The 17835-nt window shown below is 40.1% G+C and overlaps 1 protein-coding gene across 2 annotated transcripts in view; it reads right to left on the bottom strand.

Moving 5' to 3' along the window:
* LOC124591270 (translation initiation factor IF-2-like) overlaps nucleotides 1-17835 on the bottom strand; it is a 67978-nt gene that overhangs the window by 32902 nt on the left and 17241 nt on the right. For both annotated transcript variants that reach the window (XM_047131721.1, XM_047131722.1), the window contains exon 2: nucleotides 7038-7133. In XM_047131721.1, the coding sequence (XP_046987677.1) occupies nucleotides 7038-7133 (96 nt within the window). The remainder of the gene's footprint in view (nucleotides 1-7037; nucleotides 7134-17835) is intronic.

Here is a 17835-nt window from a genome sequence, read left to right as displayed (position 1 = left end):
CAAAAAATCCCTTCCATAAAGCCTGGCCACCCATTGATAACATATCTGCAGTGATGTGAACTCCCTTGCCCAGAATGCTGACTGTCTCATAAGGGCCATCACAGACAGGCACTATTGCCCCCTCCCCCCTCATTAAAACTAGTCTGCAAACAGATTTCCCATGCCATATACACACTCCCTCATAATCACACAGCCACCAAAAATCACTTACAAAGGTGCATCCCCCTCATCAGCATCCTTTTCACAGCCCAAACTCACACCAACTTATCCATTTTCCTTTTGCAACCACGTAATACTTTCATTTGTTCATTTCTCATGTCATTTCTCATTTTCATAACACCACACAATCCTAATGGACCTCTGCAGCAGATCAGAAAAGTATGCCTTTCCCTAGCTCTGAGGGCTGTTCAAAAAGCATCCAACTTTTATTTATAAAATCAATCTTTGTCCAGAAACCATTGTTTGACACTAGTCACCTTCAATGTAGTCTCCTTCAGCTTCTATACATCTTTCCCAACACTGCTGTCATGCTGGAAATCCTCTTTTGGCATGGTGCCCAGCTGCTGCATCAAATTCTGCATAACGCTTACCCTGTTCTGAAATTTGGTGCCTTTCATTATTCCACAGGTATTTCATGAAGATACCCTTTGTTTCCTGTTAGTTGGGTAAGACTTGAACTGTTTTGCAGCACTGCCAGTGATACCATAAAATTTTAATTTTCTTATGCGAATACTGTGATTCACACAGTCAAAAGCTTTTGACAGGTCATGGAAAATGACAGTAGCCTCTAATTTGTTATATAATGAATTAAGTACATCCTCATTGTATGTGCAAATAGCCTTCTCCATATTAGAACCCTTGAGGAACCCCAGACTGCGACTTGGACAATATATTGTTTGCAGTCAGTTGCTTAAGAAGACACTTGAATACAACCTTTTCGAATATTTTTTTAAAAACCATCAAAAGTGAAATTGGTTGCTAGTTTGATGGTATCACTTTGTCTGCATTCTTGTACAGAGGCTTAACATTAGCACATTTTAGCCAGTCTAGAAATGTTCTGCTGATAAGGGACTGATTACACAAATACCTTAACACAGAACTCAACTCACATGAACATTCTTTGATTAACTTTGTTGATGTGTTATCATAAACACTAGAATACTTTGATTTTAAGGATTTTACGATGGATGCTACTTCTCTGGGAGAAGTAAGTGTCATTTCCATTTTACTGAAGCAATTGACAATATTATGAAAAGGACAGTTGCTACTCACCATATAGTGGAGATACTGAGTTGCATAGAGGCACGACAAAAAGATTATCAAACAAAGCTTTCGGCTAAACAGGCCATCAGGATAGACAAAACACAAACACAAAAATGCACTTGCATGCAACTGCAGTCTGTGACTGCTGAGGCCAGTCTGGCCCTGGCAACCATATGTGTGTGTGTGTGTGTGTGTGTGTGTGTGTGTGTGTGTTTGTTTGTTTTGTCTACCCTGTTGAAGGCCTGTTTGGCCAAAACCTCGTTTGATAGTCTTTTTGTTGTGTCTGTCAGCTATTCAGCATATCTGCAATATGGTGAGTAGTAACTATTCTTTTCATAATACTGTCATTATTCCAGCCTGGAATTTCCAGTGTTATTCAGATATTCCACTGCACTGTTTACTGAACTTGATAACCCCAAGCTGTCAGTAACAGGAACACAGTCAGTGTTAAACAGGTTTACAACACTACATGCACTCATTGGCAATGTCTCATTTATTTTGGAGCTATCTGCTCGTCTTCCTTTCTAGCCCTACCTGTCTTTGTCTTCACCATATCCCATATAGTTCTTATTTTGTTGCCTGATGTAATTGTCTTTTTTTCTCATAATAAAGCTGCTTGGATTTCTTGCTTCAATATTTGCAGTATTTTTTATAACACATTATAATGCTATGATAAGAACTGTTCCTAAGTAGTAGATACTGTTTCCTTTCTGTCCCACATGATACCTTTATTCCTAGTGCAATCCATGCTTAATTTTACACTTCTCATTGATTTGATTTTTCCTTTAGGGGAAATAGATTTCAAATTATGAAGTAATTTTATTAACAAATGATTTGTACTTTCCGCTTGAGTCATAAGTATAGCAAAGGTCTATCCAGTTCATGTCTTTGAGCAGTCTCATATATTCTCAGTTTTTGACTGATTTACTACCCACCTGTACTCAGCTTTAATAGATTTTATATCCTGACAAGTTCCAACATTTAACGTAAGATACTGCAAGTCATGATCAGGTAGCCCACAACACATAATCTGATGACTACCCACTTACATGTGTTCACTTGTCAATGGCTAGCCAGCGATTGCTTGTGTCCACAGTCATGGACAAAATCATGCATTCAGTGCATTCACACTGTTTATGCTTACAAACATACAGAATGTGCACACCCCAATACCATTGTTGGTTTCAGCAATAAAAAATAAGGTCTGATACTTTTTGAAGATCCCTTGTAAAATCCACTGTACTTTAAATGTTATCTAAATCCCTCCCTCCGCCCTCCTCCAATGGCCTAACTGTAATAATTCCCTTTGCTCGTTTCCAGAACTCACCCCTCCTTTCACAGTGCCCTTCACATTCTCAGATTCTGCAAGTTCCTATCCCTCACAAGCATGGTAATATAGAAACACATCTCCATGGCACAGTATCCCAGAGCCACCTCTGCTCTCTCTACAAGATACTGTTGCTGTGTGATCCTAACTACATATGCCACATCTCCAAAGTTGAAAGCCTTGCCCTCCAACATCTGGAAGAGCATTCCAAACACAATTATCCAATCTGCTGACATGCTGGTCCCACCTTTAAGCACCACTAACAATTAACGCTCATCCCATCCACAGTGAAACCCTTTGTCAACCCTTCACAGCACCCAGAGCGCCTAACTGATCTTTTCAAAACTCCCTCCCAACACTCCACAAAATCCAGAACCCAAACAAAAGCAAAACACCATTGTTAACCTTTCCACAAAAAATTCAACTGAAGTGTTAGTCTTGTCCAAAGGCCTCACCTACATCCCCATACCCCAAGTTTAACCACATTGCCTACATCAAAAACCTGCTCTCCTTCTCCTGATGCCTACAGTAGAAGTACCTCTTCAGAACAAATCCCTCCAACTGTAGCCAACATAATCCCAACGTTAAACCTTTCCTCTCCCAGTGCATATCACCATCAAATGATGACTCTTCCCCCCTCCCACCTAACCACGCATGATCACCTTCCAGGAATTTCTTACCTCCAACTCAGCTTCACCATCCTTCCCCAAGTCTCTTCCTGAGAACACTAATCTTTCAGTAGAAAAAAGGACAGCTATACATAGCCTCAAAATAGATCCTGACCTAACTATCCTCCCTGCTGACAAAGACTCCACCACTGTCATGATGAACCACAGTGACTAACTATTAGAAGGCTTCCACCAACTATCTGACTAATCCACCTACAAAGCTTGTAGGTCTGCCATAGTGATACCATCCCAGAACTCCAATGTAACTTCTGATCCCTACTGAAATCCGCAGCTGCATCCCAGAACATCTCTTTCCCTGAGTCCATCTCCCCCCTCACCTCATTGACACCCTGCATACCCACCTTCTACAGGCTCCCCAAAATCCATAAACCCAAGAACTCTTGACGTCTCACTTATTCAATAACTGTGCTCCTACTGAAAGAATTTCTGTTCTTGTTGACCAACACTTCCAACCAATTTTCCAAAACCTGTTCTCTCATGTCATAGATACTAACCACTTCCTTCACTGACTCATCTCCATTCCAACACCTTTACATCCTAGAACCGTACTCATCACTGTTGGTGCCACCTCCCTCCACAGCAACATCCCTCAAGCCGAGAGCCTTACCACTATGTAACACTACCTCTCCCACCGTCTTTCAGATTCCAAACCCGCCACCTCATTCCTCATGCACATTACCTACTACATCCTGATGCATAACTGCTTCTCCTTAGAGGAGAAGATACAAATCTTTGGAACAGCCATGGGCACCCTTATGGCATCCTCCTATGCTAACCTTTTCAGGTGCCATCCAGAGGAAACCATCCTTGCCTGCCAAACCCCAAATCCCTCGTCTGGCTTAGGTTCACTGATTATACCTTCATAATCTGGCCTCAGAACCAAGACAACCTAGCCTCATTCATTGTCAACCTCAACACCTACTCTCCCATCTGTGTCACCTGCTCAGCTCAATGTGTCACCTACATCCAGTTGACCTCCACCTCTCTGATGGCTCCATCCATACCTCTGTCCATATTAAACCTACTAACCAGCAATAGTACTTGCATTTACAAATGTTATCATCCCTTCCACACCAAGAAATCCATCCCATATCTGGAGTGTCGAGAATTCCCTTGCCAGTACGATGAAGGTCACACAGGGCCTTCAGAGGCAGATGCTACCTCCTCCCTCTCCTCTCCCCCCCCCCCCCCCCGCCCCCCCACTCCAAACCTACTCCATAATCAGATTCCCCATGTGATACCCTCACACACCCCTAATCCCCTCACATCACCCCAAGAATCAGCTTCAAAGGAGCACCTCCCTCATCACCTGAGAGCACTCTGGACTAGAACAACTGAACCATACTGTTTGCGGGGTCTTCCATTATCCATCACCATGCCTTGAAATGAGGGACAAACTACCCCAAGATCCCTTCAACCCCCCATAAATTGGTGTTCTATCACCCACCCAACATCCACATCCTAGTCCATCCCTATGCCACTGTTACTTGCAGACCCTTATTACAAGGATTATATCCCTGTGGAAGATCGAGATGCAAGACCTGCCCAATCTGCCCACCAAGCACTTTCTACTCCAGATCAGTCAAAGTCTTATCCTATTCCATGAGAGGCTGGGCCAGCTGTGAAAGCAGCCATGTCATATACCAACTCTGCTGCAATCACTGCACTGGTTTTCATGTCACAATGACATGGGATGAATGGCCACTGTCAACCCGTGGCCAAGAACAAATTAAATCACTCTGTGGCTAAACGTGCAGCTGAGCACAACATGCTCAATTTTAATGGCTACCTGAACCCTTCCCTCCACCAGCAGCCACTTCTGAACTATGCAGATGGGAATGGAAGTTATCCTTGCAAAACATTCTTCGCTCCTGCAACCATCATGGCCTCAATCTCTGTTAACTAACTGTCCCAACACCCACCACCCAACAGCTTTCACTTCCTCCATCTTGTCACTCCTTCCACCGGCTCTGACACCTGTGCATCATATGTCTAGTGTGGGGCCCTGCTACCCCTCCCCCCCCACATTCCTAGCCAGCAAACTGGCACGTAGTTACATGTTCCATACATCACCTAAATGATTCTTTTATTGAAATTATGTGTAACTAGTCAGATTACAGGACATACATACATGACAGGTGTCAACATTAATGATTGCACTATTTTATTAGTCTTACTCATGCCACTACACTTAAAAACAAGATTTTTTTTTCAACTCATGTTATCGTGATAATTATCAAACAATTTTGTTGCTGCATATTGGACTCCTTTCTGAGCCACTGTCAGCTTTAATAATGGGTAATAATGGTCATTTTCCTCTCTAGTTTTCTAGGTATGGACAGCACTGTTCTTATCAAACTGTGATGGATTATTTATGATGAATTTCATTAGTGAATATATCTATTATGATAGCACAGTTAAAGCATCTAGCTCCTTGAAGAGATACCCACATTGTGTCTGTGGATGAATGCCACATACTACTCTTAACTGCTCAATTGCAATCAAGACTCTCTTCCTGAGATACCCCAGAAAGTTATTCAATAATACATTATTGATTGAAAATATGCTGCTTCCCTCCTCTAGTGGTCTCCTTCATTCCTAAAGTATTGACATTCTAACAGCACTTTCCTAGCATGAAAATGGAACTACAAAATTTTAGAATGAAAATTACACTGAAAACAAAATTATTATTAACAATACATTATTATTACATTATACATTTTTATTATTAACAGTAATAATGATGATAATAAACAGAATAAGAATTCAACATGCAAGTCTGATAATGGGCAAGGAAAGAGAGAGGGTAGGCCTTAATTTATTTAGTAGGAACCCTTCAGAATTTGCCTGGAATGGTTTCACAATGGCTGTTCAGGCAAAAGAAGCCTGTCTTCTGTTTATATTATGAAAATAAAATTGGGAGACGAACACAAGAACAATGTATAAATAATAGAGCACCTTTAATAACAGAATGAAGCAAAAAAACCACAGGAGAACAATCTGATTTACAATTCCATTCATTCATGTATCTTAAATCTATATAACACAAAAAAGCAGATTTAAATTATTCTGACTGGAGATTTGAGAAGTCTGACAGAAGAAAAGCCTTGAACTTGAGTCTGTAAACTTGTGATTTGCCACTCACAGTCATCAACTCTTACAGTCGTGTATCAATCATGTATGTTGCACAGTGCTTCAGAGTATTTGGGTAGTTACACATGTGCACACAAAGTAAAGTTCTTCTGTCTTTTACCCACTGAATGGATGCTGGTGTTCACATTAAACAATTTCCGCCTATCTGTCACAAATTTCATAAGTGATACAATTTACTGTTATATAATGCAAGAATTTCCATCTTCTAACCTTCGTGAATTAACAACAGGTGTGAGTCATACTGTTTGCTTTTTGGCTAAAATATTTTTTTTCTGGTTAAACTAAGTGGTCTTAAAAAATATCCAATAAATTAAGTGACTATTTAATGGTACAAAACTTGTACTTTAACAACTTATCTTTCTTCTCCCACACCCCCTACTGTATCGTGTGTGTCTTGTTTCACTCAAGGTTCTGGAGATATATTCTTCCTTCTCTTATCTCATTCATCCAACTGCACATCTGGCTCTCCCTGGATTTCAGTTTATAGCAAATGAAAGTGTAAAATGTACATTTTCCCCAATGAAACAGTCAGATATAGAACAATTTTTGCAATCAAATGAGCTGTGAGGTTATTGCTAGTTTAATATAACTCTGAAAATACTTACAGGTTCAACTTTTATTACCACAGAATTGTCAGGCTGAAATGTTAGCACTTCTTTTCCTCGGTCAACAGGTTTCATCTCTTGCAATCTTGGCATCTCCTATAAAGATTTAAAAATCATTATGTGATCACATTAAAGGCATCAAAATAGGTAGATTCAAAATCCAAATGAGAGAAACAAGCTATGTTGTTGATATCGGTCAGAAAAAAATAACAATGGGGAAAGAAATTAAAACGAGATTCTTCTGGAGAGACAATAGATATAGAAAGATGGTATGAAAGACCAGTAACTTGTTTACTTATTGAGCTATGGATCCTGCATGCCAAATCTTTCATTAATACAAGTGCTAACTAATCTTTAAAAAAATGCTAGAACACTAACTGTACAGATGGACAGCCATTTGTTGTAGACTGTTTCAACATATTCTTAGCTCAAACATAATGAGATACCTCGAACAGAATGATATCCTCCATGCCAACCAGGATGGAGTCCAAAAACATTGATCATATGAAACCCAACTAGCAATATTCTCGCATTACATCCTGAAAACCACGGATTATGGCAGTCCGGTAGATGCAGTATATCTTGATTTACAAAACTCAGTACAAAACCTACGTTTTTTATCAGAAGTACAATCATATGGGGTATCAAGCAAGATTTGTGACTGGATTGAGGGTTTCTTGGTAGGGAGGATACAGCATGTTATCTTGAATGAAGAGTGATTGGCAGATTTAGAAGTAACCTTTTGTGTGCACCATGGAAGTGTGTTGAGTCTGCAGCTGTTCATGTTGTATATTAATGACCTCACAGACATTATAAATAGTAACTTCAGATTTTTAGGAGATGATGCAGTTATTTAGAATGAAGTACTATCTCAAAAAAGCTGTATAGATATTAAAGAAAAATTATCAGTTTTTGAAAATATAATGTAATTGGATAGATAAAAAACTATTCACCAAGTGGTGGTAGGTGAACACACATGTAAAGGTATTGAAATCTGCGAGCTTTTAGACCCAGTGGCTCCTCCTTCTGGTACAAGAGTTGAAAGGAAAGGAAGAGGGGTGAAGGAAAAGGACTGGTGAGGTGTGGGAAAGGGCAGGGTTCAGAAAAGTTGCCCATAGACCTGGGATTGGAGGAGACTTATCATACAGGATAAGAAGGAAAGATATATAGTTGGTGACCGCAATGGATGAGATTTGAAAACCTGAGAGATTAAAGGTTGAAGATAGGGTAATATTCAAAACAGAGATTACTGACAAAACATTGTGCATGAGTTAATAAGAGCAGGTAGCTAATTACATCGTACATAGTAGAGGTACAGGGCAAGGAAAAACAGATACATCATAAAATAAAAGATACAGAAAACTAAAAGGGACCTAAGAAAGGAATAATCACTGAGAACAAATCCTGAAAACAAAGAAATTTATGTAAACTATGGCCAGTTGGGTGGCGAGAACCAAGGACATTTTTTAATGCCAGTTCCCGCCTGTGGAGTTCTGATGAACCTGGGCAAGAACCTGGGGAAAGAATCCAGATGACACGTATAGTGCAACAGGCACTGAGGTCAAGACTGTCATACTGTAGTGCATGCTCTGGAACAGGGTATTGTTTATAGCCAGTATACGCCCTCTGCCTATGCCCATCCATCCTAACTGATAACTTCATCGTGTCATGCCAGCATAAAAAGTCGGATAGTGGTTTCATAACAGCTGGTACATGAAGTGTCATTTTACAAATGACTCTCCCTTTGATAGTATATGTATTGTCAGGTACAGGTCTGATATAGATGGTGGTAGTAGGTTGCATGGAGAAAGTCTTACAGTGTGGACTGCCACAGGGGTAGGAACCATAGGGTAGGGCAAAGGGTGCAGAAGGACTATAGGGTCTGACAAGGATATTGCGGAGATTGAGAGCCATGACAAAAGGCTGTTCTAGGAATGGTGGGCAAAATGTTAGACAAAACAGACCTCATTTCAGGATATGATTTTAGGAAGTCATAGCCTTGTTGAAGTAGCTGATTGATACACTCAAGACCTGGATAACACTGAGTAACAAGATGTGTACTCCTGAATATTTTGGAGGGATCAGCAGTATCAGGATTGGATGACAAGGGCGAGAAATCTGCTTTTGAACTTGGATTATGGGGAAATTATATCCAGCGAAGGCTAAGGTGACAGTGGTGGTGCACTGGTGTAAAAATTCTGCATCTGAACCAATACGTTTTCCTCGAATGCCAAGGCTTATGGAAGATGCAGACTCTTGAAAGCAATACACCTCCATTCTCACCTCAGACTTCACTGGACATAATTTTCCCATCAGCCTAGTACAAGTGCAGATTTCCCGTCCATCACAGCCAATCCTGATACTGCTGATTCCTCCAAAATACTTAGGAGTACACCCCTTGTCACTCAGTATCATCCAGGTCTTGAGAGTATTAATCAGTGACTTCAACAAAGCTATGGCTTCCTAAAATCATGCCCTGAAAGAGGTCTGTTCTAGCTGACATTTTGCCCTGAAAGAGGTCTGTTCTAGCTGACATTTTGCCCACCATAGCCTTTTGTCACACTCCCTTGTAAGACTCTGTGCTCCTTCTGCACCCATTTCCCAACATTATGGCTTCTACCCTTGTGATTGTCCCCAGTGTAAGACTTGCCCCTATACACCCTCCTACCAACAGCTAAAGCATTCTTGTAATTGGCAAATCACATTGTATCACAAGGAGAGTCTGTGAAATAACATGTTGTGTACCAGCTGTTATGCAAACACTGTTCAGCCTTTTACGCTGGCCTGACAGTACTAAGTTATAAGTTAGGATGAACGGGCACAGGAAGAGGGTGTATACTGGTAACGTGCAATATCCTGTTGCAGAGCAATGCTCTACATGACAATCATAACCTTGGTGCCTATTACACCACATCGGCAGTTTGGAGTCTTTCCCCACACCCATAATCCCTGCTGCGCGTATCACTGCATCTTCCACCTTTAACCTCTCAGGTTTTCAAATCTCGTCCATAGCAGTCACCAATGATCTGTCTATCCTTCTCATCCTGTCTGGTAACTCTCCTTGTTCCAAGGTTCTGGGCAACTTTTCTGAACTCTCCCCATTTTCTACACATCACCATTCCTTTTCCTTCATCCCTCTTCTTTCCCATTCAACCCTTTAGCCAGAAGAAGGAGCCACTGGTTCTGCAGGCTTGCAAATTTCAGTACATTTATATGTGTGTTCTCTTGCTGCCATTTGGTTAGTAGATTTTATTATCCATCTAATTATACCGTATGTAGGCAGATCTTGATAAGATTTCAAAGTTCAGAAGGATTTGCAACTTGCTTTAAATATTTACAAATGTATAAATATGCACTTCAAAAAATGAAGGAAAAAAAAAACAACATAGTACTGTATGGTTACCATATCAATGAGTCACAATTGGAACCAGTCAACTCATACCTATACATATACATATCTGGGTGTAACTGTGTGTAAGGCTACAAAACAGAGTGATCACATTTACATCAACCATTTATATGAATGCTCGGTGAACCACTATGAAGTCCATGGCAATGGTACACTTCATTTTACTGGTAATTAGAATTCCTTCCCTGCTACTCACTTAGAGAGCATGGGAAGAATGATCATTTAAATGACTCTGAGCATGCTGTAATTAATCTACTCTTGTTCTCATGCTACCTACAGGAGCGGTACACAGGGGACCATAGTAAATTCCTAATATTTTCGCTTAAAGCTGGTTCTTGAAACTTTGTAAGCAGGCTTTTTAGTGCTAGTTTACATCTATCTTCAAGAGTTTGCCAGTTCAGTATTTTCAGGATCACTGTAACACTTTCCCATGGGTGAAATAAACCTGTGACATTCATGCTGCCCTTTACTGTATATGTTCAGTATCTCCTGTTAGTTCTCTCTGGTATGAGACCCACACACTTGAGCAGCATTCTAGGATGGGTCACATGAGTGGTTTGTAAGCAATCTCTTTTGCAGACTGATTGCAATTCCACAGTATTCTACCAACACATCAAAGTCTGCCACATACTTTACCCATAACGTAGGTTCATTTGTAGGTAAAGAGGAGGAAGACTTCAGTTCATTGATAGAATACTATGGAAATGCAGTCAGGCTACAAACAAGATTGCTTACAAATCACTCGTGTAACTATCCTATAATATTTGCTCAAGTGTTGTGACACGTACCAAATAGGAGTAACATGAGATACAGAACGTATACAGAGAATGATGGCACAAATGGTCACAAGTTTGTTTGACCCATGGGAGAGTGTGAAAGAGATGTAGAAGAAATAGAACTGGCAGACACTTGAAGGTAGATGCACAAACTGTCAGAAGAAAGTGTACTTACCAATTTTCAAGAACCAGCTGCGAATGATAGATCTAGGTATATATTACATCTCCCAACATACTAAGATTTCATTAATCACAGCACACAAAGAGGCATTTAAACGTTCTTCCTGCAATCTATACATGAATGGAATGGGAAGAAGTCCTAATAACTGGTACAATGGACAACATGCACTTCATGCAGAGTATGGATTTAGATGTTTATGGACTCATCATCTGTGAATTAACTGAAACATCACAGATTAATGTGCTCATTAATATGTAGAAACATAAGTAAATAAAGAAGCAGTAGATAAAACAAATGAGTTGATATATATTACAATAATTCAAAACAACAAAAAAAGATAAAGAATAGTAAAGGTCGGGGCTAATTGTGATAACGGAGAACTGAATTATAGGAGGGAGACCGAAGGGGGGGGGGGGGGGGGGCAGAGAGAGAGAGAGAGAGAGAGAGAGAGAGAGAGAGAGGGAGTAAAGCTGTTAGTCTGTGGCAGAAAACAGCATGGAAAGAGTTTGAGATGGTCTTATTCATTCATCTTATTCTATAGACTCCATAAGGAAATGAAACCTTCAGGGATGCACAGCATTTCAAAGTATACATTAACAAATGAAAAGTAACTCTTAGAAACTTAATTTGTACACTGTATGAACAGTGAACTATGAGTATATTGCTTCAATAGTATTTCCGTTTACACCTGCTAAACAGAACTTAGTAAATTAACACCAAAGCTGCTACTTTGTTACAAGCTGTAAAGTATCTCCCATTGGCAATGTATTATGTACTTGAATTCAATGGTAATTTTCAAAGAAATAGTTTCCAACATCTGTGAGAACACAGCATACTTACAATACACTACTACTTGTCACATAGCTTTACAATGAACATTGCTTATAGCCATGTAGCTAATAGGAACTTGATTTACCAAAAGTTATCATTAGTTTTTGGGGAAGAGACAGAAACCTAAATGATTGCATCACTGTCAAATTGCCTTCAGCCAGTACCATAGCATTGTACTCACCCAATCATCTCCTTTGCTACACAATTCACCATGCAAACTTGTGTACAACAAGATGGTTAGTCCATTGGAGAACACTGATAACCCACTCACAATCAGTTGTTGACTGCTCAGCCATACCTTCTCATAACAGAACCAACAATATATACCATAATAAATTTATTTATAGCACTGTGATTTATTGCCCATAATTTTGTGTTTGTTTACTCGTCCATATAGCTGAGTGTGTTAAACCACCCACTTCTGGGACAGGGAGGTGCACTGATCCCACATAGAATCCACCACATGTATTAATGAAGCGGGCCGGTGCACCTGCCAGACAGAATGTTGTTTTCCACATTCAACCAGGTAAATACTGGGCTGGCTCCCATAACATTCCCCCCCCCCCCCCACTCCCCCCAGATACACATATGTGCAAACGCTCTGAAATACAATGTCACATTTGGCCATGCAATTACACTAGACACAGACAGGAGACATAAAAGGAATCCCACCTGAAGGGTGCACAGTAGTAGCATTAAAATGTCGTTGGGAGTGGCGACGCTATTGTAATAATAGCCTATATATACCGGTATGGGTGGAATCTCTTTGAAATTGGACACATACCATTTACACCTGATTTGGCATTGGCTGGATAAATGGCATGAGAAGGGAAGGAAATAATTTTGCATCTGACTCTCACTTACACATTTATTGTTTTTCTAAAATTTATTTTACCTGCAGTTCTTTTATTCTGTGTCATCAGATACTGCTATTATTGAGATTTCATGCTTTGTGTGCTGGCAATTGGGGTCATGAGTGTTTCACCCGATCAGATTTAGTCCACATCACTTCTTTGGTGCCATTCTGTTCACTACACTTTTTCATGTATCCATAACATTTTAGAACACACTTATATATAATAATAATCTCTGTTATAATCCCTGTGCTATCTGTGCTATGACCTTTGTCAAGTGTTTTCCTCAAGCAAAATTCTTTAACATCATGGAGTTTTCCTCACTACTTTGCTTGTTCAATGAGATATCCATCTGAGCATTTCATACAAACATTTTTTGCTACCAATATTTCACTTAACAAATATTCATCTGGTATCTGATTTAAGAATGGTACCCACAGTACTTCACATTCTTGAAAAGCCTTCTAATCCCTCTCAACTTTAATGAGTTTGTTAAATATGGCATCAAAATTTAGTAACTGTTTTGGAAAATTACTTTCCCTACAACAGATGTTTTGTTCATAATGAACTGCAGATTGTGGACTATGTATCACAATTAAATTACAAGTTAAAACAGTCTCCTTCATCAGTCACGACTGGCTACATATACTACTTGTTTAAATGGTCACTTGATAACTGGGAGGTGAAAAATTATGTAAACTGCCATCAAGTAATGGCTTTTTGTGATGATCATATTGAGGGTCATCTTCTAAGAGGAAAAAGTATAGAGGATGCTGCTGGCTGTTAATGGTCCCATGTTCTCATAGCTGTTTAAGTAGTATTAACACTTTTTCACAAGACTGGAAGGTCAGATCCACAAAAATTCACTGAACTGCCATCGATTCAACATGGTAACTTTCTATGCCAACCAGTTTATTTGCATTCAGAAGGATGATAGTTCAAATTCATGTCCAGCCCTCCTGATATAGGTTTTCTGTGATTTCCCTAAATTGCTCCAGGTGACAGCTAGAAACGCTTCTTTGAGACGGCACATCCAATTTCCTTCCCCTTTCAACAGTAAAACAGTCTGAGCTTGTGTTCTGTCTCTAATGACCTTGTGGTTACCTGGACATTAAACCCTACCTTCCTTCATTCAGTTTGTTTCCCAGATACTAAAGGAACTATTCCTATCCATCCAAAGCCTTAAACCCATAATCTGGTTCATTTTATTGATGACCTCTGCCTCTTTTCTCAAGAAACTAAATTGCTACTCTCAGATCAGCTTCACCCGGTCCTCCCCGGACTGCTGATAACCTCGCCAATGAGCACCCCTAAAGTCAAGTCAGAATCCTCAGATTAATGAGCTACCTTCCCTAATTCAAGATCTCTGATGGCTCACTGCCACTGTGCAAATCAGATACACCAATCACTAATGGTATCACCATTTTGGACTGAGTGTGGTAGCACACCAGTCCATTTGAGAGAAATGCGATTCAAATCCCTGTTCGGCCATGTGGTAGATTGGACTGGTTTGTGCGACCTTGTTGCGATAATGGCTGATGCCTCGCCGAAAGACTCTCAGTGCTTTTGTTCACTGCCAGGTCTCCATAGCCATTCTGCAAGTGCCTATGAATACCTGTGATGCTCTGGTTTTCCACCAAAAGAAATAAAATGACAGCTCTCTGCTTGGAATACATCTCCATTACAGACGCCATTTTGAAGACTGCATATAACACTGCCACCTACCGAAACTTCATGAAACTATAGTGGCTGAAGCGGGAATATTCCATGATGTCTCACAACAAATTCTCCATTTTTTTAACCGAAACTGACCAAGAGAGAAAATGTACTGCATTACTCATGAATGCCTCTGGCAGTATGCTTTCTTGGTAAAAAAATATATCAATATGCAAACTATGTACATGATTGTCTTTTTATAAAATCTTAAGCTACCTTTATTTTTTTCGTAGACTGACTTTTATTTGACTATTTTTCAATCTCTCCCCCCCCCCCCCCCTCTCTCCCAAACGCCACCTCCCCCCCCCCCCCCCTCCTTTTCTCTCTCTCATAAAGATTTGTACAGCTGAATACCTCACTCCTTCCTCTGCCACACTAACACTGAGTAACAGACAGTGTAAGTCTGTGGGATGTAGAACCACTGGCTCTACCTCCCAGTAATATCGCTCCCTTACTGCAGCAAGAACATCTTTGCCTGATCAGTTCTCTGTAGTATGCTCTCTATGCTACACGCATTGTGTATATGCGGCGAGAATAAAAGCACTCATAGTAGATGACAGGAGAGCGAGTGATTATTTATTGTTGTAGTTACCACGTCCGCTCCCCACTATCCATACAGTGTTATATTGTGTATGGTGTTGTTCTTATTTTCAAACTGTAATTGGTTATAACTCTGTAAGAAAGTAAATATAAACTCACAAGTATACCCAACAGTTCAAGAGCTGTGTACAAGAGGTTCCAGAGTGGACACCATGTTATCTTTGTTATGTGGTTCCATGTAACAAACACTTTCTCCCTGAATGATAAGCTCTCCCAGAATATGATGAAGATGACATTTTTGACATTTTCATCTACAAAGTCAGCCATGTGTGTTCAGTAACTAAACCAGCTGAATTTTCGCACGAATGGCCATTACTAAACTGTGGCTAACCACAAACTTGATTATCTGATTGCTAGACACCTTGGCTTCTACAGCTGACTCCAGTTTCAATGCCATTTGGATACTCACCCTCTCCCACCCCAGTCCTCTGGCAACATGCAGTTGGCAACTATCCTTACAGACTGTCTTCTGTTCCCACCATACCTCTGATCTAAACACTATCTAATTCTCTTCTTCAGCCATATCTTGCCCGCTCCTTTGTTCTTTCTCTTTTGTCTTTTGTGATTTTCCACTGCATTTCTCTGTTGTTCCAGTATTATACTCACATTACCCCCCCCCCCCCCTCCCCAAGCCAACTTACACACACATTCTCTCCCTATTTCTTCAGCAGTTTTGCAACTGCCAAAAGAATTCATTTACATATTATTGATGCAGAGAGACAGTTCCCTCCCTTTCCCACCTCTACAACTCCATCTACAAAGTTTCCAAATAACTGTGAAGTTCATGGCAGACAATATGTCCCATTGTATCTCTGTATACTGTTTTAACACCCTGTTCCACAGTGGCTTCCACCTTGCTTGCTATTCTGATACTATGTGTGATTACACACTACTGTTTCACATACAAGTTATGTAGAAGGAAGTGTACACCCACTCCAGCTGATCATGTGCCTTGGCCTAATTCCAGTGGATTGTACTAAGATGAAGTGCAAAAGTTAATAACAACTTGAATTTTTCTACTTTCCAAAACTGTAATCTTGCAACTGCACATAGGATTGTTTTCTTTAATTAAAACTATCATTACTTTGTATTTGTCTTGTGAATTGCTTCCTTTTGTGACTGTTTCAAACAACAGTCTTTTATCATTGTGCTTATTTGTTCATTAGATGTTTTATTGTTATCAGTTATTTCTACAGTCTTTCTATTTAGTTGAACTCAATTTAAGTACCTTCCTTTTGTGATCACATAAATTTGGATCAAAGGACTCACCTTCCAGGTGTTTATTCTACATGTTGTTATTTGATTATAGGACACATTAATGCAATGAGAAGCATCATGTTTTGTAGTTGTCATTTTATGCTTTTGTTACTTAAATCTATTTAATTTCGTACATCATTCTGGTTGATGTTTAGGAAGATTTAATCAGGTAGATGACCTAGCGTCTTCCACAAATTATTATATTTTCAGTGTTACAACTTTATTTTGGTCATTTAAATAGTGAACAGGGTGACAAAGGAGTGGGCATCCTGGATAGTTGGGGGTTTGCATTGAACTGAAAAATGCAAACAGTACAATGGTAAAATCTCTTGGATTTATTCAAGTACAGATCACATAGGTGAATTGGTTCACTTATGGAAACCCACCAACCATATTGCTGTAGGGCCATATTGCCAAAAATCCAAAGGGCAAGCCCTGCAGGGCAGGAAGGGCAGCATGGTAGATGATCGGAATCTGAGATCCAAGAGGGCATAACATGATTAGTTTGACTCTCAGCTCCCATTCCCAGCATCCTGGGAATGCTCTGATTGATGGAGGGTTGTTAATGAGGACTTGCCAAAGTGCCACTGCTAAATCTGCAAGTAGCCAGATATCATTACATGCATCAGAACCCAGGAGAGAAACACCTGAAGCTGCAGTATGGAAGGGCTACCTGCAGAAGAGATCCCGATTTCAAATGATAGCCAACCTAAATACGGTGGATTGACAGTGGACGGGACACAGGCCAGGACAAGACCAAAGCACCATAAATAAACAACAAAGTGCAAAGCAGAACCTTTTCTACAATGATGTCAATAGCCAAAGAGAAAAGAGAGAGGAATCCAAACTGCAACCAGTGAGAAAGACTAAGTGCCAAGCAAGGTTATTATACAATACTCCATAGCACAGTGATGATAATAACTGACAACATCAGATATGACTACAGAAGTGACAGACCATACATTGGGCAGGTGTATTCATATTGTTTGCGAGGAACAGTACTGGCCAGTGTATTCATGTGTCAAGACAAGTGGTGCATTCATGCTGTGAAAGCAGTACTGTGGTGAGACTTTGCCCTCTAATGACGCTCTACATCCATTACATGACCTATGGTGGGCATTCAACATCTGCAGAGCCAGATATGAGATCTCTCCCCCCCCCCCCCCCTTCCTCT

The sequence above is a fragment of the Schistocerca americana genome, chromosome 2 (assembly GCF_021461395.2).
Source record: "Schistocerca americana isolate TAMUIC-IGC-003095 chromosome 2, iqSchAmer2.1, whole genome shotgun sequence".
NCBI classification, from domain to species: Eukaryota; Metazoa; Arthropoda; class Insecta; order Orthoptera; family Acrididae; genus Schistocerca; species Schistocerca americana.
The sequence above is the reverse complement of the archived record's forward strand: the minus strand, read 5'-3'. Positions and strand labels throughout refer to the sequence as shown.